Source organism: Catharus ustulatus, chromosome 2 (assembly GCF_009819885.2).
Source record: "Catharus ustulatus isolate bCatUst1 chromosome 2, bCatUst1.pri.v2, whole genome shotgun sequence".
Classification (NCBI taxonomy): Eukaryota; Metazoa; Chordata; class Aves; order Passeriformes; family Turdidae; genus Catharus; species Catharus ustulatus.
This window is the reverse complement of record NC_046222.1, coordinates 53,487,734-53,510,718: the sequence shown is the minus strand read 5'-3', so window position 1 is coordinate 53,510,718 and position 22,985 is coordinate 53,487,734. Positions and strand designations below refer to the sequence as shown.

The 22,985-nt window shown below is 37.5% G+C and overlaps 1 protein-coding gene across 4 annotated transcripts in view; it reads right to left on the bottom strand.

The window, feature by feature from the left end:
* Positions 1–22,985, bottom strand: part of PDS5B (PDS5 cohesin associated factor B) — a 107,640-nt gene that overhangs the window by 54,291 nt on the left and 30,364 nt on the right. For all 4 annotated transcript variants that reach the window (XM_033051349.1, XM_033051348.1, XM_033051350.1 and 1 more), the window contains exons 7-12: positions 15,564–15,644; positions 13,651–13,791; positions 5,372–5,487; positions 3,647–3,741; positions 1,226–1,371; positions 161–312 (exon numbers count right to left, since the gene is read on the bottom strand). In XM_033051349.1, coding sequence (XP_032907240.1) covers positions 161–312; positions 1,226–1,371; positions 3,647–3,741; positions 5,372–5,487; positions 13,651–13,791; positions 15,564–15,644 — 731 coding nt within the window. The remainder of the gene's footprint in view (positions 1–160; positions 313–1,225; positions 1,372–3,646; positions 3,742–5,371; positions 5,488–13,650; positions 13,792–15,563; positions 15,645–22,985) is intronic.

Sequence of the window (22,985 nt, the reverse complement as noted above, 5' to 3'; positions counted from 1 at the left end):
AAGAAAACAAAACACTTGGTTGCAGCTATGTAAGATTATGCACTGAATCAAAACATACAGGATTATCAAGATTCTCATCAGCACTGGAAGATACAGGAAAAACAAATCCTCATAACAAGTTATAACACTTAGCCATTGAATCACCCAACAACTAACTTACCGGTCATCAATACTGTTTTGATAATATATATGGAGAAGTTTATCTTTGATCCATGATATCTGTTTTGCAGCTTCTTTTCCTGCTTCTGATTGCAATGAATATTTCTTGTATATCTGTGCAAGTCCCATCATAGCTTCCTTCCTCACTCTCCACTTGACAAAAAGAAATAGCAGTCAGTTTAGCAGTTCAAAACACAAAACTAAAAAGACTGCAGAATTTTCTGTTAGGTATTTCCTGTTCTACACCAAAATAACAATTTAATTTGCAAAAAAGTTAAACTGAGTTCTAAGTACAACAGTTTCTCATTAGGACATATGTTGCGTCATATCTATTACACTAAATCTTTCAACACCAGTAACTACCATGTAAGTATGTCTCTTGAATTTCGAATTACTACAGATTTAAGCCAACACCCTTTCTCACACTCTATACTCAATATCTGCATTTCTGTTATAGCTGCAACAAGAAAAAGCATGTCACCAAATTGAAAAAAAAATTAGGCTATTGTTTTTAGTTTGCCATCAACAAACCTGTTTACTATGCTTTAAATTAAGTAGCAAACCTCATAAATCTTACCAAATAATATATCTAAATATACCTTAACTAGAATTCAAGACTATTCAAATTTTAAAGATACTGCACCGATTTTGCAGTCTTTCAATGATCTAATTAAAAGCTGGTAATCTACAATATATACAATATATTCTGAAACCAGCTTGAAAAATTTCTTAAAAATGCTAGAATGTTTTACAAGAGTTTTCTTTGAATTAAAAGTTTTACTAGACTAGACAACTGGAACAACATTGTTCTGTTGCAGCCAATTTAATCATTTAAATCATATCATCTTTAATAAAATATAGCATAATGAAAAATGTAGCATTCTAAGTCCTGGGAAGATGATACCTCACTAAACAGATTGCATCAAGATTTTTTAATTTATATTGGTTTTCATTTGTAATTTTAAGATCACTGTAGCATTTTTCAGAAGTGCTGATTTTAAAGAAGGTGAATATTACAGCTTAGAAGTATAAAACACAGCTATTATCAATGCTAATTATGTCTTACCCGCTTGTCCAGTGTCCTTTCTCTGACGAAATTTAGCAGGTGATCATTGACAAGCAAAAGATCTTTTTTAGCAGCAGTAACTATGGATACTATAACATCATGCCGTATGGCCTCCTCAGGATCATGTGACCTTACTTTCAGATATTCTGGGGGGAAAAATTGAGTAAGTGTAAGTATACAATTCAGCTCCTTTCCCCACTACAGAGAAACAGAAAAAATATTGATTATGTTTGAAGCATCAGCAGTAAGAAACCAATAGTTTTCTCCAAGACTAACTGGAATGTCAGTAAAACTTTGTATTAGCTTAGAATATTAAATATGTATATTACTGGCATTATTGTAATAAGAATTATGTGGCAACAAATTTTTTAAAATTTCTTATAGTAGTTACACTATGTACAGATTGGCAACTATCATAACTAAGCAGGACTGGATCTGTAAAGTAGAATAGACAGTGCTTGAGAACTTGCAAACCACACCATACACATTTTAAAGTCTTAGGTCAGGCTAGAGGCTACTCTCTTCCTGCAGACTCCATCCCCTTTGGCTCCTAGAGAACATTAGTTGTACTCCTGCTCACAACTTCTGTATTATCCACAAGGAATCTAGTTCACCTGCTCCAGGAGCACTCAACAGTATGAGCCATGTAAGCATCGTAAGCAGGGACATATCAAGAGATACTTCAAATTATAATGCTTATTTAGACAATTCCTACTTTATCCATCTTGAATAATTTTTCTAGATTATTCTGGTACACTGCTACTTATTCACTAACACCAATAAGCTTTACTATCGACACTTGGAAAATTCTGCTTTTAAGTGTCTGTTAGCTAACTATTGTCATTTCTAAAAGCTGTCAAATAAAATGGCAAAATTAATTTATCTTTTTAGCTGCATTTTAGGTTATTTTAGAAGCACAAAAGGGTAGGAACATACACACAGAAGTTAAGATCACAGTTCACTGCATACATCAGTGCAATGTTGACAACTTTAAGAAACCTTGCAAATTCAAACTTCATTCTGAATGAAATAACCAGAGGTTATTGTTGTCTCATCACTGTTCAATGACCAGTGAAAATTTTGAAGTCTCATCTGAAACACTGGCCATTAACACTACTAATAATCAGCCCAAGTGTCAAAAGAGCACACTTCAAAATAATGCTTTGCAGTTATGGAGGCTATAAAATTTTAAATCCAAATAGGCCTGTTTAAAAAAGGTTATTGTTTAACAGGAACATAAACTAAAACAAATGAAAAATACTGCCATTACACAAAACAATTCTCGTCTCCAACACCAGTGAGCCACAGAAATTTTTCAACAATTTGACTTTGGTAAGTACTGTGGGGAGAGAGAGGAGGGAGAGAGGAGGGGTAAGCAAAATTACATTTCCCAGAGGATACCATTAGAGGGGGCACAAAGTCTTTCTGCAATGTAAAAAAAAGACAAGTTGAAAATATAATTCTGATAATGAAAAATTAAAATATTCTTACCACTCCATTAAGGAAAGAACCAGAACCTTCTGGGTTTTTTAAGCTGGTTTCACAATTCTGAATCACAAAATATTCTAAGTTGGGAAGGGACTCACAAGGGTCATCAAGACCAACTCTTAAGTGAATGGTCTATATGGGGATCAAACCTATGACCATGCTGTTCCATGTTCCAACCAACTGAGGTAATCTCTGGATAACACTGTAACTACAGTGTGACTCCAGTCTGCCTCTTTGTGTCCAATTTGACAAATACTCAGCAAGCAGGAGAGCAATTCCATGCACTTTACAGTCATTTTAACTCCGATACTGCCTCAAAAAAACTGCAAGTAGGAATTTAATGATCAGGGGAAGAGAGTCTACAAAGCAAACCAACCAATTCTTACTAATTGCACTTTATTTATTAAGACATGGGAAACAGCAGATACTAAATGCTTCCATTGATGCCAGTTGCTTTCTTCCTACAGAGCTCCTGAATTACAGGCTGTGTTTGATCTGAAGAAGGTGTAACTGTGAAGCTGTGGTCAGTTATGAGGACTGTTATCATGTTTTAGACAGTGGCTGTACAATAATCAAATATTGCAGCTTTGTGAAACTTAAGGCTTCCCTATGCACCCCAACTAATAAATGCCAGGACCATCAGGTTAGGCAGGCTGTCTTTACCTGATCCCATGGTGCTTAATTTCAGCAGCAGTTGGGAATGCAACTACTGCATGAGAAGGAGAGCAATGTCTCCAGCTGAGGCATTTTTTATGCACAATCCCCTCAGCCTGAGAAGAAACACTGAAAGCAGGGATTTTGACTCAGAACTCCACCATCAACTATTTCCTCCATATCTGACAGCATTACTTAGGGTTACAACTAGCCTTCTAGCCTTTTTGACTCTTCCAGAAGACTTAAAATGGTATTTTAATGTTGTAAAAAAACTGATACCTGTTAAGTCCTTTGCCAGATCGGGATGGTTCATAAGGCAGTGACTTGCAAATTTGACACACTCAAGGCGAATAGGTACGTGGATATCATTAAACCTAGTTAGAAACAAGACATTGCATTACAGCAACAAAAATTCCACTTTTACTAAAGCAATCTGTTCATTTCTACACAATATCAAATACTTCTGAAAATTTTTTTTATGCTTCCAATGCATAGTTACACACATACAGCATCTCCAATTTCACAGTATCAAGTAGATTCTCTTTAGCTTAAAAAAAATTTCTCATACTCATTTTTTGATTCATGATCTGAACATTAAAAGAATTATCTTCTCCTGGTACACATTAAAAACTCCCAGGCAGACAAAAAACTAAGAAAGATGTGTGATATATTTTAATTTCTTTTCTGCAATGCTACACATAATTAACCATGAACCATGTATCAGAAACTCAAAATTTTATAAGAATGTGACATTCATCCCTTTCTTACACTGCATAACAGACAAATGCACATTTAGTCTACTAAAAATTTCTTCTGAGGTGGATCATTTAATAGGATTTCCTTTTGGAAGACTGACCTAGATTTGATGCTTGAAAACTAGTATTTTCTCATCTTTAATTTTTATATAAGTCATTTTATAACTAAACTGTTGATGCAATTAGTTACAGACAACTCTTTGAAAATTCAATGCATTTTCAAGCTATCCTCAAAATCCTTGGCATGAAACAAGCTAAAAATATAATTTTAGAACACTGTTGAAACACTTATTTACCAAATAAACAGGTTTCAAGGAATAGCTGTTTTAGTAAAAGCCAGGTACATTTTCAAAATCAAGAGATTTTGAGTGCTTCCTTCAACAACAAGCTATTACAACTTTGTGAAAATCTTTAGGAGTAAATACATATATGTGATTCTTAACTAGTAGAAAACACTTATTGAGAACAAACTGCACATAACTACATTGTAACACAATGATGCATTTTCCTTTGGGCCCAATCAGATGTGGTATTTTTTTATGACAATTCATGTTTTCAATAGTTACATACTATCAAGCCAAATACTTTGCTTCAATTACTTGTCTTCTATTCTTAAAAGTAGCATTTCTTTGAGGACTCTGTTTTTGATGATTGAATGCAACATTTGTAATAACTTAGAATTTATCCTCTTTTACTCAAATCAAAAACATCTTCTTTATAGTAGCCAAACTTTAGTTTCTCCTGACTACAAGCTCCAGTTGCAGTTTTTATCTCAAACTGGCAGAATATTTTAAAAAACAAATGACTAAGTATGTTTGCAGCATTGTAATTATTACATACTTCTTTTACAATTGAAAATTATACACAAAGACTATAAAGCCTCAAAAGTATTTCTAATATCACCTGATACTAAAAATGTCATTTGATGCTGTTTTAAAATTAATCCATCACTGAACAGTTTCACTTGAGAAGAAATTAAAATAAAGTATTCATTTTTCTTGACAATGGCAATAAAACTAGTTGAAAAAAATGAACATTAAAGCAGATGATTTGTAAACGTTCACCCTGCAGAATGACAGATGTGGAAGATATGTGTAAAATTACTTTAGCATTATCTGCCAGATCTGAGATAAAGCAGCAGGAGGGAATTCAAGCTTAGCTGTGTCACTTTAAAAGAAAACCAAACCAACTGCATTTGACTTCATTGAATGCTTTTTCTCCCTAGACAAGGAAATAAAACAGAATATACCTCCCCAGGTAGCACTGCCAAAGTGGTTTGTTTTGAGATGCCAACTCCGAATCCTTCGCCCCAAACATTTTGGCTAGAAGCTTTACAACCTGCAGACGTTCTTCATTGTCATTGCTCTGGAAAATGAGGAGATTTTTTTTTTTTATTTAAAAGGAAAACTAACCTAAAAAACAGAGTTTTGTTTTGTACAGTTTTTATACTTTACATATTTCTAGAAATATCACAAAATAGATCAATGGACTTCTCTTATATACAAATGCCTTTCTCAAGACAAAAACCCTTCATTATTTTTTTGAGAAGACAAAATAATAAAGACTGTAAAAATTTTTTAAAAATGCAGAGACAAAAAAACGTTGTGAACTAAGCCTAAAAACATCTTTATAACACTTTTCTACAGTTTACTGATTGTTAGGAAATCTGATATGTGCCTGTACAAGTTCAGACACAACACAAAACTTACTGAAGTCAGTCTATGCTGCACAGAAAGGTTTACAGCTCTACAGAAGAATGCTTAATTGCTTAATTAAAAAGTTAAAAATAACATTTTCCAGAATACAAATTTCTAGAGAACATCAGATTAAGTACCCAAGATCTGACTTCCAAAGGATGTAGTCCTGTATTTGAGCTCATATTCAAAATTGCTGAGTTACAACAGACAGTCTTCCTTTTCTATTTAAAATGAGCACTAACAATGATAGTGGAAATATACTGGAAAAGGTCTTGTTTTATCATTGTTTTGCATTACATTCTTTAATACAACACACAGTATGTGAACCTTTATACATACTTTGGAAATGTATGCTAACATTTGTGTAATTAGCGTGTACTTACCGTTCATAAAGTTTTTCCTTTGTTTATTAAAGAAAAGGGAGAAAACTCAATTGGTTGCAACAATTCCTTGAAAAGCGGTAGCTAAAACTAATTTAAATTAATTGGATATTACTAATCCCTTATCATTCCCAGTTTTTTTCTTGTAAAAGATAAGAACTGTGTAAAATACTGCTTTTTTTCTAGCATCTTTAAATTCTTATTAGCTCAGCATCACCTTTCTAACACGAACAAGAAGTAAGAGCACAATATAGCTGTCGGAGTTCTTTTATATGACACCACAGTGTTAGAGACAAACTATTTCTCTTGACTCAATACCATAAAAGGGCTGAATGTTTGCCAGCATGTCTTTTTAATTCAGAACTCCAAGAACAGTAAAAGCATTTGTAAAATTCTTAAAGTAGAAGAGCAAGAGAAGTGATGGATGCAGTAATTTCTAACAGTGATATTACCACATTACAAAAGACTAATTCTTTTGAATACACTTTAGTATTAGGTATTCAAAACATTAATAGCAAATCCATTATAAAATGGCTTTTTGCATTTGACTAATTTTTTCCAATTAACATTCACATTAACATTACTGAAAGCATTCTACAACCACCTCCTCTTAATCTGCAATAAATGATAGCTTTTTCTTAATGAGTTTCAGCCCACTACTACTACTACAAATTCTTATTCTGTGGGCCACGGTTAAGAGCTCCTAATTTTACTTTTTTCAGCCTACATTAGTCCAGCCTCCATGACTTACACCCTATACACTCTCGCATAAACAAACAAAACATTAAAATATTAAGCATCTCTGCATTTTTTTTTAGGTAACCAATACAGACTCAGAGCAAGACACTCAAGAAGGTGGAAGGAAGGAGCACACCAAACATTCAACTCCCTAATTATACAGCCAGAAATATAGAGGAAAAAAAGACAACCAAACAGAACAAAACAAACCCACAACACCTTAAAATATCCTTCATTAATTAGTTGCAGAAGTTTTCGGTGTATCAGCCACTAATCCAATTATAAGACTACCCACATATGTTTCTAGTCCTGTTGTAGAAACCATGAATACTCATTATTATGGACCTTGGTACATAATTATTTGGTCCTTTCTAAGTTTTGTGACCTGATGTTGGTTTCCTTGAAACAGTGTTATATACACTCCAAGGGGTAACAAAAATAAACCTGTACTTCCTATTGAATTGATACATTGCTACTACAGCCTTTCTCCTTTATTCTACTTTAATCTCCAACCTTTCTCTGAGGGTCAAAAAAACAGCATCAAACTCTTAAAAAAATCCTAATCTTTCTCCATTCTATGAGACACTCTGTACTTAGGTAATCACACCCTTCAGCTTTTCAGTAAATCCAGCACTCTAATAGTGTTCCATCCTGGTTTGTCAATATAAAGTGACACCGACCATGGGTATTTTCAGTTCCTCACACATGGTCCCAGAACACAGGCAGGTGCTCCTTGGCCTAGACACGGAGTCAGTAACAGTAGCTGAAGCCAGTCAGATTGTTACCACTACTGAGTCCAAAAGGATAGGCAGCACTTAGGATCTGGAGAGATCTGGGAATAAGAAGTGGACATATAACCTGAAACTTTTGAAAATTTTAATTACCATATCCAGGAAGAAAGACAGTGCTAAAATAAGAAGTCAACCTTTTATTGATTTTATTAATCAAATAATATTTGTACCGTAAACCAGTAAGATAAAAGCCTAAACCCCATGACAATTATTTCCAAAACAATCTATTCATGAGCTTTTCATTGTCCTGAACATTTAAAATTTACTTGTTTTCTGTAACAGAAATTTCTAAAATTCAAGTATGAAATTTGAAAAAATTCCTTTCCTTCAGTTTCTTCTACAAGCTGACCTTTACAATAATACATTCTTAGCTCTTTCCCAAATCCATAATGCCTCTGTGTCAGTACTAGATCTCTAAACACACCACATTAAAATGCCAAGATCAGGCACAAATGACGGACCCTCACAGAAGAGGTTAAGTTAAATTAAAATAGTGCTCATTCTACTGTTAATTCCTCAGACTTCTTTCCATAATCAGGCAAAAACCAAATTACTAATAAGATGCAACCATGACTTCACACAGCTCTCACAGAGCTTAACAACACAGTTCTGCCACCTGAGAACACACGAGCTTTTTCTTTACATAAATCTACGGAGGTGGGGCAGGCTGACCCGAGCCAGAAGCCAAACGCTTACCCAGCCACTCTCTTTCTTCTCTCCAACAGAGAAAGGAAGAGAATGAAGGTTAAAAGGCCCATAGATCAAGAGAACAAGAGTTCAATAGGTAAAATAAAAGTTGCGTGTGCAAGCAGAGCAAAAAGACAGATTCATTCACTATCTGCCATCAGGCAGGGAGATGTCCTAGCAGCTCCTGGAAAATAGGGTCTCTACCCACATAGGGGTCACTTGGGAAGACAAACAGCATGAACACAAATTAATCCTTTCCTCCTCCTTTCCCTGACCTTTTATTGCTGAGCACATGTTCCTCCTTTTAAAGGAGAAAGCCTTTACCTGTGCCTTCACTGCTGTACCAAAACGGCAAGGTGCTTGAACACTAGGTGGCCACATCATTTACATCCCAAGTAGTGAGTGGGTTCAACAGTATTACTGAGGCACCTAAACTTTCTCACAAGTTTTGTACTAAGTTTTTAACCCCTCTGCATATGGTCAAAAACTTATTTGGTCTCTGAAGAGAAAGTCCTTGGATGTCACCCCCACTCAAAGAGACAGTCTACAGCCCCAAACACATGAAGACAAACCAGAAGTCTCCCTGTCAGAAAGAGTGCAAAAGATTTGGATTCTGTCAAGTTTGTTTACATCCTCAAACTCCCATCAGCCACAGAGACTGGGAACAAGGCAGCCCAATCAAAAGCAGTGGAGATGGTTCAGTGAAGCTCACTGGTGGTTAGGGGAAAATCATCATCACTTCATTTTCAAAACATGCCACAAAACCGTAGGATCACAGAGTCGTAAAGGTTGGAAAAATATAATCTTTAAGGTCAACAATTAATCAAGCAGCGCTGTGTTTACAAAGAACTATTTCCTCCACTTTCCTTCTCAAAACTTCCAGACAGTGATTTCACCACTTCCCTAAGAAGCCTGTTCCAATTATTGACAAGTCTTGAAGTGAAGAATTTTTTCCAAATACCAAATCTAAGTTTCCCATAGTGCAAATCAAAGGCCTTTTCTCTCGTCCTGTCACTTACTACCTGGGAGAAGAGACTGACCCCCGCACTTTGCTACAACCTCCTTTCAGGGCGCTGTAGAATGGAGACAGGATCTCCCTCAAGCCTCTTTTTCTCAAGGCTAAATATTTAGAGGCAAAGAAATAAGATACTATACAGAACATCTGTTTCATGTACAGAATATGCAACTAGAGGTAATATTGCTGATACCAGGAGGAATCCATTCAAATTCATGCAGAACTTGCCAATTTTACACCTGAAATCAAGCTTGCACCTCAGTTTTCAAGTGAGCCAGAACACCTGATGTCTTTCTCGGGTTAGTGTACCATGAGTGTGCTTCATCTGGTCAAAATTTGTTTTCACCTACTGCTTTTGAAGCCGCCTAAAAAGAAATGCATATTTTCAAAAATACAAAGAAAATAATTCAATTTGTCTTTGTAAAGCACAGATAATGTGCCCCCTTCCACGTGTTCAACGCATGCAAGATGAGATCATTCTGGCACATCTCCACAACTCAGTTTTTCAGACAATCACAGCTTTCCTTCAACACTGGACACAAGAGGGAAGTTTTTCACCATGAGATCGATGAGCCATTGGGGTAATCTCCTCAGGGAAATGGTAGATTCCCCATTATAGGACATTTTAAGATCCAGCTAGACAGAGTGCTGGGCCATTTTGTCTAGACTGTGCTTTTGCCAAGAATATTTTATCCAGATGATCCTTGAGGTCCCTTTCAACCTGGTATTCTATGATTCTATGATCATCTGCTAAGGAATAATATAAATCTAAGCAGCAAAGCAGCAATATGAGATCTTGCAAAACACAGAGATAGGTCCCATCCCACCACCTCTTGAGCACTACTGGAGTATTTGCCTCAAGTATTTGCCTTCTATTATCACAACTCCATTCAAGAGCCATATCAGACAATTTCATAGAACAAAAACTGGATGTTCTTGTGAAACTGTGTATTTGATCTAAACATACCTTACAAACTTTTATTTAAAGCTATGGTAGGCGAGCTCAGAAGTACAAGGCTCCTTAACTGGGCATATAGAGATACAGTAGTATGTGCCAAATTCAGAAAAGACAAGAGTCAAGCTCTGAATGATATGCAGGGCTTACTGAAGCTCTCTGCTATTGCATCATTAATTTTAATTGACCTTTATTGAAAAAGACAACTCCCCTCTCCCAATTTTCAGTAGGGACCACCACGCATGTTTTTTTCCTTTACCAGCCACCTCTACCCAAGGATTCATCAAGCTTAAAAGGGCTACGGCTGTCCAATTTCTTTTCACTCAAAGCAATAAAAAATTGGTTGTCTTCAATCATAATCACTCTCATTTCATTTTCATTGAAATCACACTCTTTTCAACACACTAATGAGTTATTTACCTGGAACTGAATTTTAAAATGTCAACACTAACTGCTGCTGCTTAAAATAAAGCTAAAACTATTGCTGGAGTGGAAAGTATTTAATCATCATCAGCAGGTCTGCATGTAGAATGAAGTCGTGTTGATCTCAGAAAAAAACATAGGTTGAATATTTTTCATTAATATTTTAGAACACTTATCTTCAAAGTACTCTTCTCACCACAGAAAGATCTCAAAGACCCCTCAACCCATTTAGAGCCATAAAATTATTTGGGACTTCTAAGGACAGAAACACCCTCAACAGACCAGATTGCTCAAAGTCCCTCCCAACAGGACCTCAAACACTTAAAGAGATGAAGTATCCACAAGTTCTCTGGGAAACCAGTTCCAGCATCCCAAAATTTAAACCTATTTAAATCTATTCCAAATAGAGGTGCTTTCTTTCTTCTTTAAAAGATGGGTCACTTGACAGCCAATGGGAAAAAAAAGGCATATATTATTTTTTCTTACAACCTAAAGTACCAAAACACACGCCTGGAGAAACAAGATAATTTCAGTGTTTTCGGAATAGCTACAAACTACACTGAGTTCAAGAACACATCAAGGAGTAAGAGTGGTAAGAACGTAACTATCAGCTCCTACATATCTCCTGGAAACATTGTTAAACTGGATCTTGCAGATATCAGGCATGAACCACTTACCCTTAAGGTTTGGACCACATGAGAAAACTACACTAAGGATAAAGGAGACAGAAAACAACAAAATACATGTACATCACATGAAAAGAGTATGCTAAACAGAAAAGAAGAACAGAAATGCAAACATTAAAAAATGTGTTGTAAATTAAGAAGTACAAAGAAAACATGGAAATGCTTAGGGCTGAAATCAGCCAGCTGAAGAAAGAGACCAGAACTTTTTCTGGAGTGGGGAAAGAGGAAACAAAATCACCAACCAAAAAAACAAAAAATCAAGTTGACACTGGCTACTATACTTTGATTCCAATAAAACAAGATTCAAAAATTACATCAGCATTGAAGATCATGAAATACGAGTCAATGAAGGAGTAGGACGACAATTTAGGAACCTGCAGATTTTAGTGGACTTAAAGATAGGAAAGGTACTGCAATTACATGCTATTGTGGCAGCAGGTAAGATTACAGTTATTTCACGATTACAAGCCACACTGACTATAAGCCACATCTCTGGGTGTTGGCAAACGTTTCGTTCTTTGTCCATACACAAGCCGCACCCAATTATAAGCTGCTCTGTCGCTCGCAGCGAGGACCCGCATGCAACAAAGTTGCCAAATAGTAACAGAACCGCGGGAAGGCAGGGTTTACTGGCTCGGCTTGGGTCGTGAGGGCTCAGGGTTGCCGCAGTGGCAGGAGGGCACGGAGCCCGCCGGCACCCACGGCGACAGCAGGCGGGGACAGGAGCCCCCAGCCTCCCTCCGAGCCGCGGGGTCAGCAGGAAGGAGCCCCCTGCCTCCCCCAGGCTGGGCTGCCTGAAGGAGGGAGCTCCCCCACCTTCCCCACTCTCCCACGCTGCTGGCACTGAGCCGGCTCCACCCGCCACACAACTGAGTAACCAATTTGTAACAATCACGTAAAGCCGGGTTTTACTGGCAGGTTGCTCGACTCGGCACCCTGGTTTGCACTTCCAGGGTTGAAAATGTCAGAAAATTATTCACATATTAGCCGCTCCTGAGTGTAAGCCGCATTTCCAGTGTGGGAGGAAAATTTTATTCAAAACGGTGCGGCTTGTAATCGTGAAATTGCTGTAAATTTCCTGAATAACACCTTCAGCTGCAGAAGTACTATTTTTATTGGAGCAAGAATGATAATTGTTTGCCATCTGTAGGAACAGGAATTAAAGGCTGAAAAAAGGTCTACTTTGAAGACACAAACAGCAAGCAGTAAATTGAACCCTACTTCTCTCAGAAATGTGAATGGAATGATGAAAGCATTTTAAAAATCCCTCATCCAACAAGTGTAGCGTGCCTGCCTAGCAACATTAGGGAAAAGTAATAGGCATGATCAAGCCACTATGATAATAAATTTCACAATAAGAGGCCAAAGGTGCTACAAATCTAAAATCTGCCCTCTATAATAAAAATACATTCAAACTTACAAGTGGCCCATTGCACACCAGCCCTCAAGTTTAGTAACAGATCACATACAAATGGAGCAGTATTAATCAAATCACACTCCTCACAGAAACCCGGTGGAATGACAGATAAAAGTAGTGCAGAACAAAGGGAGAACCAACTGTTACACTGCATTTAGTCAGGTGATGGAGACACTTCAAAAATGAAGTCAAAAAGAATGATACCCATTAAAATAGAGAGCTAGCACCAGCTATCCTCCAGACATATGAAACAAGCCTGAAAAATTGTAAGTCATTGCAGCAATTACTACAAGTCATATGATGCTTTCCAGTTGTCTACTTAAATCTGTCAGGTAACTACAATTTGGAAAAAAATTATTAGTATATACATTCAAAACGTAAGGTCTTTCACAATAAATAATAAGTAAACCCAGAAATAAAACAGGTCAAATTCTCAAGTCATCTAAAAAAATTGAGTTATTACTAGAAATATACAAGCCAAAACAATCTTCCAACCAAATCCCAAATATATACACACATGCACTGTAGGTTAACACACTTGAAGTTAAACTACATTTTTCAGAGGTTTTATGGGTTTTCCTTTAAACAATGCAGAGAAGGTAATTTTTACATATAGTTATTAGTTTTATTTGCCAAATAATTTGAAGAACTTGTCAGCAAGAAAAAAAAAAAAACCCCACCATAATAATGGTCAAAGCATACACGTTTCAAATATATAAAGAGGGTAGAAGGTGCTTACCTTAAGTTTGAATTCAAGCTGTGGTAGAACAGAAAGCAAGAGGTGACTGTCAATATTATATAACTCCAGAATTAAATCAAACACATGCTCTGACAGGTCACTAATTGATGTTTTACCAAGCATAAGGACTTGATTGAAGAACTGGAAAACAAAACAGATTACACATCAACAACGAGAGTACACATGCACTCTTCTAAATCCTATGCTAAATCCTAAAACATTAAATCACTTTTAACCTTACAACATTAATTTCACTTCTATAAGAAAAAGTATGGAAGGTGGCAAACATAGATCAGAATTCCATAACAGAAGTCTTAAAATATCATTGTCTCATATCAAATATTATACATAAAGGAAAACACACTAAACATGATGTTTATCCCAGCAGGCCTAAAAATAATTTAAGAAACACAACTCTTCAGGAGTTTCAGTGCATCGTATCTTTTTACAATGGGACTATATTCAGAGTTATTCCACTAATGAAAAGGGTAATTTCAAAAGTATTCTAACATTTAAAGCAAGGCTGAAACAACGGTTAACTACTACACTACACAGCTCACAGTTGACAAGTTAAAGAGTTGAAAATAAAGGCATAGGAATTGATAACTGTTCCAGAATTTGTATTTACAAGCTTCATAATGCAACTGTAAAGTAAATATTCCTTCTTGGTAAACTTGACATATTTGAGGGAAACTTCATACTTCTCATTAAAGATCATATTTCCACACTATTTTCAACTACATCCTCTCTGATGGGCAAGAAGCAACTAAAGAGGAATACATCTAACACAGTGCATCTTATTGTAAGTTAAAGACCATCTTGAAGAAATGTATTGCTTTTCTGGATACAGAATTGCCTCAATGTATATAATCCTGGTTATGAAACTAACTGATACATTAAAGACACAGTATCTCAATAAAGAAAATTTCAAAACCTCAAATACTTCTCTCTTGTGAGAAACAAAGAAAAGAAGAATCCATGTGCACTCTTCCCATGAAGGAAGATTCTTACTGTACAGACTTCCTCAAAGCTCAGAAAACTTCACTTAGTAAATCTAACCATACAGATGAACAACATCAAGAACACATTCCCATGCAGCAACACCTCAAACACCAGGTTTGATGTAAGAGTTTTTATAGAGGATTTAAAAAAAAAATCTTAGGAAGTACCCACTTTGTTACTAGTCTGAAAGTAACAGAAAGCATTGAAGGTTTTCTATTGTTTTCAAGCTCCTGAGGTTTTGGATAGCTACCCTAAGACCTGCTAAATCCTCAACTACTTAAAAAAGAAGAGGTGGGTTTTTTACTATTGTGCAACTCAAGTTAGAGCATACCCCCCCTCTATCTTTACTTCCCCTCATCCCTCTTCTATTACTATGTCTATGATGTCTATGTTCAACTCTGCTACAATCCTCAATCCAGTAGGTTTTCTTCTTTACTATCTATTCTTATATTGCTTCCTCTTCTACTGCTGCAATAACAGCACTAAAATTCTGCTCTATCTTCAGTTCTCTCGGATCTAAGTAGTCTTATCTCCTCACTAAAAAACAAATTTTGCTACAGAAACAATGTGTTTATATATTTTTATCAGAACAACGTATATAAATACACTTGGCATTCCAGTCACTGTAAGGATTGAATCACAAGGTCTTCCAAGACAACAGAAAATAGATTATACATTGCTTTTCCCAAATTGGAAGTATTAAGTACTTAATAGTTTCTATATGGTAAAGAATTAGACTAGAAAGGACAGGTTATGCAATGCTTCATTAATACAATCATTCTCCCAAAGAAACCTGTAAAAAGTTATTTTTCAGTCCTTTTCATTTTTTTTCATGCAATTCATTCTTTTTACAACACAGTTCAGTTACAGAAAGTATTGATTTCCATGTTTTGGTTGCAGTCCTCACTTACATTAGTGATGTATGGTTCAATTGCTTGCGCCGTCCTCTTTAGTAAAGCCTTTGCCAAATCATAAGCTTGCTTGTTTAAATTCTGGAGGAAAACAAACAAACAAAAAAAATCAAAAGTGTTATAAGCACATGCATTTATCTAAAAACAAATCCAAGAATTTAAAGCCATCATGTACTGGTAAATGCATTAAAGAAATAGCCTGTTTTTTTATATTTTCAGTCATAAAGACAATATAGTAAAAACAAATCTATTCCAAAGAAAACTTAGTAGTGTCCACTGGTATTAATGAGAAAATAAAAAAAAAAAACTCCTGGCAGATGAGGGCTTACTTTACATTCACACACCTAAAACTGATACTCAGTGAACTCAGTGCCTGCATTTTACTGCTCCTCTTTATCAATTTCCCCAAAAAACAGGAAAGTGATATAAAGAAACACAGAGGTATTTACAGTCACCACAGAAGAGAGACTCTCAACAGGAGTACAGAAAATGCAATTCTTCCCTTGCACCATGCAGCCACCAGTGAGCCATCACCATAGCTTCTACATCGCACCATGCAAAGATACTCAGTCTATAGTCTGAGACAGCAAGCAAAACTGACCCTAGAACTTCAGTTTATGGGAAAATAAAAATTAAACTAATACAAAAACTTTAAAATACATAAATCCCTCTTCAACATTCCTATCCTTCCATTTGTCTAATTGGGTTATTGCTCTATCATTGTTTTGTCCCTTTCCCTCCACACATTTTCCACACTCTAGTTGTTTCATCCTTTCTTCAACTTCTATATGACAATTATTTTTCAAAAATTTTAAGAAGAAAACACAACTCAGCCCTTGCAACACCCACTGTAGAATTGATTAACACACAAAAGAATGAAGAAAAAAAGTCTTCAATACACAATAATATGTAGTATTTTAACAGCTAAAAAAATTCTACAAAAACCTAGTTTCCACAATTTTTATTAGTCTTTGCAATTAAAAAAAAACCCAAAAAACCCAGTACATTCAGTTGATAATTCAGTAGTAAAAAAGAGGCAGTTTCTGGTTGCTTTTTAAAAATATTTCTCACCATAAAAGGGAAATAACTTCTTTTAGCACAATGAAAAGCAAACACAAGAGGTCTTGCCACACCCAGGCTAGTTCTTTACCTGAATAAGCTGGGCTCTTTAGAGTTGTCTGAATGAAAGAGAAGATTTGCAAAGATACGGAGAGTACTGCCTGAAATTTTAAAAACCTTATAGAACCACGGGCTAATAAACAGCAGTGGGAATAGACTAACATTTTCTGAAAATATAAAACAAAGAAGTATTTGACTTGCCTATTGGTAGATTTAAGTCAGGTGATTGAACTTGAAACACTACCAAGACCCATGCCTGAAATGTCTCTTTTATTCAAAGCCAATACAATCTTTCAAATTCTGGAAAGATACTTTAGTATATAAAATACTTTCATCTTATTACAAAACTGTACAGTTGTTCCATGTCCCAGAAACGGGCAAACACTGCATGCTGGATCATTCTTTATGGTTACAATACAAAAAAAAAAGTATTTTCACTGGATTTATTTGTTTTCTGTTATTCAGAATTGTAATGGTACAGGAAATAAAAGGCACAAATAACTATAACAAATAACTATAACTTGCAATTCTTGTTCTGATCCTTCTTGACTTCACAGCTCACCTGCAGCACACAAATAAAACCACTTTCACTTGGGTAAGAGGGAAGTCAGGACCATGAGCAAGATCTGATTTAGCATAAAACAGGTCTAAAAGAGCAGACCTAGTTGTTTAGAAGAGTTCCAACAGGCAGATCTATTCTGATTCACATCAGTTACAGTTTCAGCTTGTATCTTTTGCACAAAAGTTCACTTCAAAGCTTAATGTTTCCAAAGATAAATGCTACAAGAGGCTAGTTGCAATCTTGAGTAAGGAAGTATAATGCAAATATCTATCTAAAAAAAAAGCTCCAAAGAGGAAAAACAGTCTAGAGCACAAGCAGCTAAGGAAAGTCAGCTATTATTTTCATGCCTCATGTACTTGATTTAATAGTGCCAATAGTCATGACCCTCAAATGTCCAGAGGCCCCACTTTCTGAAATTTACAATATCAAAGAAGTCTTAAAAGCACACAAGAGTTTTCTCCTCATTTTCCAGCTTCAGGATAAAAGCAGAAACAAGCAAAAGTGGCACTGCCTTAGGTGAAATGAAAACAAGAGCAGTCCATCCTTTACCAAGTGGGTTCTTTTACAAACCAAGCTTTCTGACCAATTCAACAAAAATATTCTAAACTTCCTTCTCCTGAAGGAGAAATTTTAAAAGGATGACATCTAATTTAACACATTTCTTCTCTGTTCTTAGATAAGCTGTTCTACCATTATCATCTTGACAATCTTCCCACACGTTTGGAAAGAAAACTGATGTGTATTTCAAGATCTTTTAATGATTTAAGAAATCCCTCATGATAGGGACAATTATCTTAATCAGGATGCCTTTAGGAGAATATAAGTATCCAGAAGACATGAGGTTTTTAGAGTCGTGAATGGGGTAGAAACAAAGCCATCAGTTGGCGGCCTTAGTTAAAATAATCATTAGCAATTACTCCAACTTGAAGGAAAAAAACAAAATAAATATTAATCGATAAGCAGAAACCAAAGAACCACCCCTGAGAAGGTAGAACATAAATCTACTGCAAGAAACTGGAGGTTACATTTAATATCTGAACCAGACTTTTCTCCAGAAAAATTCCAGTTTTGTTTCAGAAAAGAATGTTAATAGCGGAGAACATTTACATTTTTTAAAACCTTGGGAGACCTCCAGCAATAATATCTGAACAGAGGCTATTTTGGTCCACCACTAATCCTCTCCTTTGTCTCAGTTTGTACCACGATTTTTAGAGATTTATTGCTGGTATTTCAAGTTTTTATACTTTGGGAACACATGAACAGTTTGGTCAACTCATTTTTCATTCCTGTTTTTGTCTAGAATTATAAACTTCTACTTTTTGACAGAAGAAGTAGTGGCAACATCTCTGACAGTATGGCACACATTTTTGTGCTTATACAGACAATATTCTCCAGCAGAATATGCCACAGAGTCAAAATAATTTGTTCTTGTACAATGGGGTAGGAAATTCATACCCACTTGACTTTTTCTCAATTCCTTCTTTTCCAGTTACAGTAATTTCACGAATACAAGCCGCACCAATTTGACCAAAATTTTGGTGGAAACCCGGAAGTGCGGCTAATATTCCGGGGCGGCTAATCTATTAACAAAATTCTAAAAGCTGCCAACACGGAAGTGAGAGCCCGCGGCAGCCCCAAGCCAAGCTGGAGCCCGGCCGGCCCCGGCTAAGGTGGGAAAGCCTGGCAGAGGCGGGGCCAGCAGTGTGGGGGCGGGCGGCAGAGCCTGAGCCAGCAGGGCGGGGCAGGGAGGGCGGCAGAGCCTGAGCCAGCATGGCGGGGGAGCCCGGGAGAACTGGGGCTAGCAGTGCAGGGGAGCATGGCAGAAGCAGGAAGGCCGGCGGGTGGGGCTGCCTGGCAGCGGGGGAAGCCCAGCATAATCGGGGCCAGCAGCGTGGGGGAGCCCGGCGGTGCGGGGGCCTGCAGTGCCGGCCAGGGCGAGGAAACGCGGCGGCGGTGCAGACGGGAGGGGGCGGCCGGCGAGCCTGGTGGCGGCGGCGGCAGCCCTGCCGGCGGGGCGAGCGAAAGCGGCGCTCGCGAAGCGCCGCCGCGAGCGAAGCGCCGCCGCCGCTCGCGGAAGCGCCGCCGCCGCGAGCGAAAGCGCCGCCGCCGCGAGCGAAGCGCCGCCGCCGCTCGCGAAAGCGCCGCCGCCGCGAGCGAAGCGCCGCCGCCGCTCGCGGAAGCGCCGCCGCCGCGAGCGAAGCGCCGCCGCCGCGAGCGAAAGCGCCGCCGCGAGCGAAAGCGCCGCCGCGGGGCGGGCGCGGCGCTCGCGAGGCGCGGCGCTCGCGAGGCGCGGCGCAGGGCGAGCGAAAGCGGCAGCGGGGCGGGCGGCGAGCCCGGCGGCGGCAGCCCTGCCAGCCGGGCGAGCGAACGCGGCAGCGGGGCGGTGCTGACGGGAGAGGGGGGCCAGCGAGCCCGGCGGCAGCACCAGCCGGCCAGCCCCGCCGAGCCGTGGCGCTGAGCTGGGCCACCCGGCCCCGTCGGCAACCATGAGCGGGCCGAGCCTTCCTGGCCCCGCCCCGAGCCAGTAAAGCCCGCTATGCCGCGATCCTGTTACTAATTGGCCAATTTGTGAAAGCTGTGCACGGATTCTCGCGACGAACGAAAGTGCGGCTAATATTCGGGGTGCGGCTTATCTATTGACAAAGACAGCAACATTGTCGAGGCACCGGGGGTGCGGCTTATAATCCGTGCGGCTTGTATTCGTGAAACTACTGTACTTCTCAAAAACCAATTTAACACAGATGAAAAAAATGAGAGTGAAATAAGAAAAGGCAACAGAAAACAAACCCATGCCCCTTAATTTTTATTTACAGAAGATGACTAAGCTAGCATCAATCCAGCCTTTATTTTGTAGCTTTGGGAGGAAAAATCAAATATTAAGTGTGTATCTAGTACAAATATTCCTGAAAAGTATATATTTTCACATATTATTTTATTGGAATTTGAAAAGTGACTTCAGTTTTTTTCTTTTTATCGATGACACACACAACAGCTGAATTAGTATACAAGAGCACCTGACAGAATAGTTTCAAGTGATTCTCTTGTTCTTCTGGGGAAGGTAAACAGATTCTTAAGGACAGTTGACAAAGAAAAAGCTCAGTTGACGCGTAGCCAAGATAAATAACACTAAATATTAAGCGAATCCCTAGTACAGACAGTTAAGGATTTAATTGTCAATATCGCTTTTTCTAAAACATAGGCATGTAAAACATGTGGGATGTGCAATCTGGGATTCCCTATAGCAGTCCTGAGACTGAAAATGGAACACTGGCAAACACCTAAGCAAATCAAGTACAATTTGCCTTCTAACACACTGCACAAACACAAAATTGTTTGCAGGTCTGCCATAAAAGCCTTATAACGCGAAAAGATCATTAAAGGGGAAAAGAAAACTATTAATTTTTCTTGCCTTTTCATATACTAACTACCTCTTCTTCCCTTGCTTCTAGGCCTTATCTGGGTTTAGGTCGCTTAAATTCATTCCTTCTTAATGCAATCCTATCAAAAGAATTTCAGTTGAGTTGATAGAAAATAAGAGAAATTACAAAAGGAAAAAATAATTCAGCATCAAAATTAAGAGTTAAGCACAGGGTCAGAGAAGTTAAGCTTGCCATTTTATTGGCTTATCTGACAGCTGTACTAGTTAAGCAAGCCTGTGCACACTCCAGTGTGCCTGTTTTCTGATACTGGTGTCAGCTGCTTTCATTCAGGTTTACATTAGTATGGCTTTTATCCTGACCAAGTGAGATGGATGACAAACTCAAGGGAGATAGAGTAGTTTAGAGTTGTCACTACTTCAGTGACTACTAATTATGGTGTACAGACATTTGATAATACATCACGTACCCAGCATATGCTCCTTATGCCCAAGTTTTTGCAGCCATCCTGCAAGCACCACTGCTTTTTACACTTACTACTCAGGACTATGGACCACACCTACTTTTCATCTTCGGAAAAATATTTTCTTGGTTTAAGGGGTAACAGTAACGAATTAACATTTTATAAACTGCTCAACTAATAACTACATTTCTTAAAACTATTTGAGTAATTTTTGCTTCCTGTCCAATGTTGAATGATGTCCAATGATGAACCTTCTGTTCTCAAAATATATAGACCACAGGCTAGATAAATTATACAGACAGAGATTTGAGAAGCTCAGTCTTGTTTTACCAATACAACTGTTTTCTATGATGCAGCCATGCAGTTCACAAGGCCACTACACATTCCCTCTGATACACAACCTTCCTTTTGGGCATATTAAAAATACACTATTTGCCTGTGTCACTTTCTACCAATATAATTGCCTTTTCTTCAACAATCTCTCAATCTGATAATCTTCAAGCCCAAGTTAATAGCAAATCTATGTTCCTTCCACTCCACCAAAAATATATTCCCGTCCCTAGGAGATCTCACTATTCCCTACAAACCATTATACCAATGTCTGCCTTTATGCCATTTTTGGTGACCACTCTGATTATTCAATTTCCCTTTCCCACAGCCCACCCAGCTGAACAGTGAGGTCAGCCAAGACACAGTTCTTTTTTCTGATGGGCTTCATCCTTTATCTCCTTCTAGTTTTGTGCTCAATGGGAGAGCGGAAAAATTCTCAACTCTGAATTTATTACACTTTTCCAACTTGACATCAGCAGTCACAGAAAGTGGTTAGAGGACCCAAATTTTAAGTAATTTTAAATAAAATTTCACTATGTGAAGATTTTGAGATGAAACAGAAAAATATTAGAAGCCCCTTTCTATTAGTATAGAAAAAAAAAATAAAGGTAAACATACTTACATTACAGTCTGATATTATCTAACTACTTCAGTTAGAAAGCAGGCTATAAATGAGCATCCTATCCATAGAGAGACTTCAATTAAAAGACAAGATGCAGAAAATGCAAACCCCCAAATATATTACCCTTATTAAAATATTCAGTCAGTAATTTTAAATCCACTATGAAACAGAATTGTTTTAATGCTACAAACATCCTAACAGGATGTAAATTCTTCAACTAGAAGTCTGTTTATTAAACATGAAACATGACACAATGAAACAATAGATTCTTAATAACTGAGAAAATACAAACTGAAGTATTTTGCATATTCTTGCTGTTGTTTTCTGTATTCCAAAGCTTTACTTCAGAAATTTGGACTTTAGCCACACAAATTTAAGTCTAGTCCTGGCACAGAAGGATCAGATGCCTTGAAGGACACAGCTAAAACATTTCCAGTGGTGAAAAATAATGACTGAACCTATATTAAGCATTTAGTCTTTCACTGTCAACAGAGGATAATTTATGTGCTATTTATTTACTGAGATTAATGGTTAGTAATAAAGGCACACTAGCAAGCATTCCAAAGCATTCCAAATCTCTGTTAATAACCACTTAACTTTACACTTTTCAGAAACTACAGTAGTTAGCACTTTCCTGAAAATAATTTAATAAAAACAGCTACTAGAAGTATACAAAATACAGCTAAAGACACACTTAATAGATAATTCCCCACAGTCTTTTTTCATCATGCACAACTTGCAAGTCAGCAGCTCAAGAGATTTCATTAAGACAGAGTCCTGAACTAAGGAGTCAGACTTCTACGCTTTTTAAACATTTAAGCATCAAAACACATGCAAGTGTTCTGAAGTTTTTTCTTTAGTTCATCTATAGGAGACTTTTGTTTAATATGACATTATTCATTAAGGTAAGAAAGACAGACATTCCTTCAGTTCTTCTAAAATCGCCATT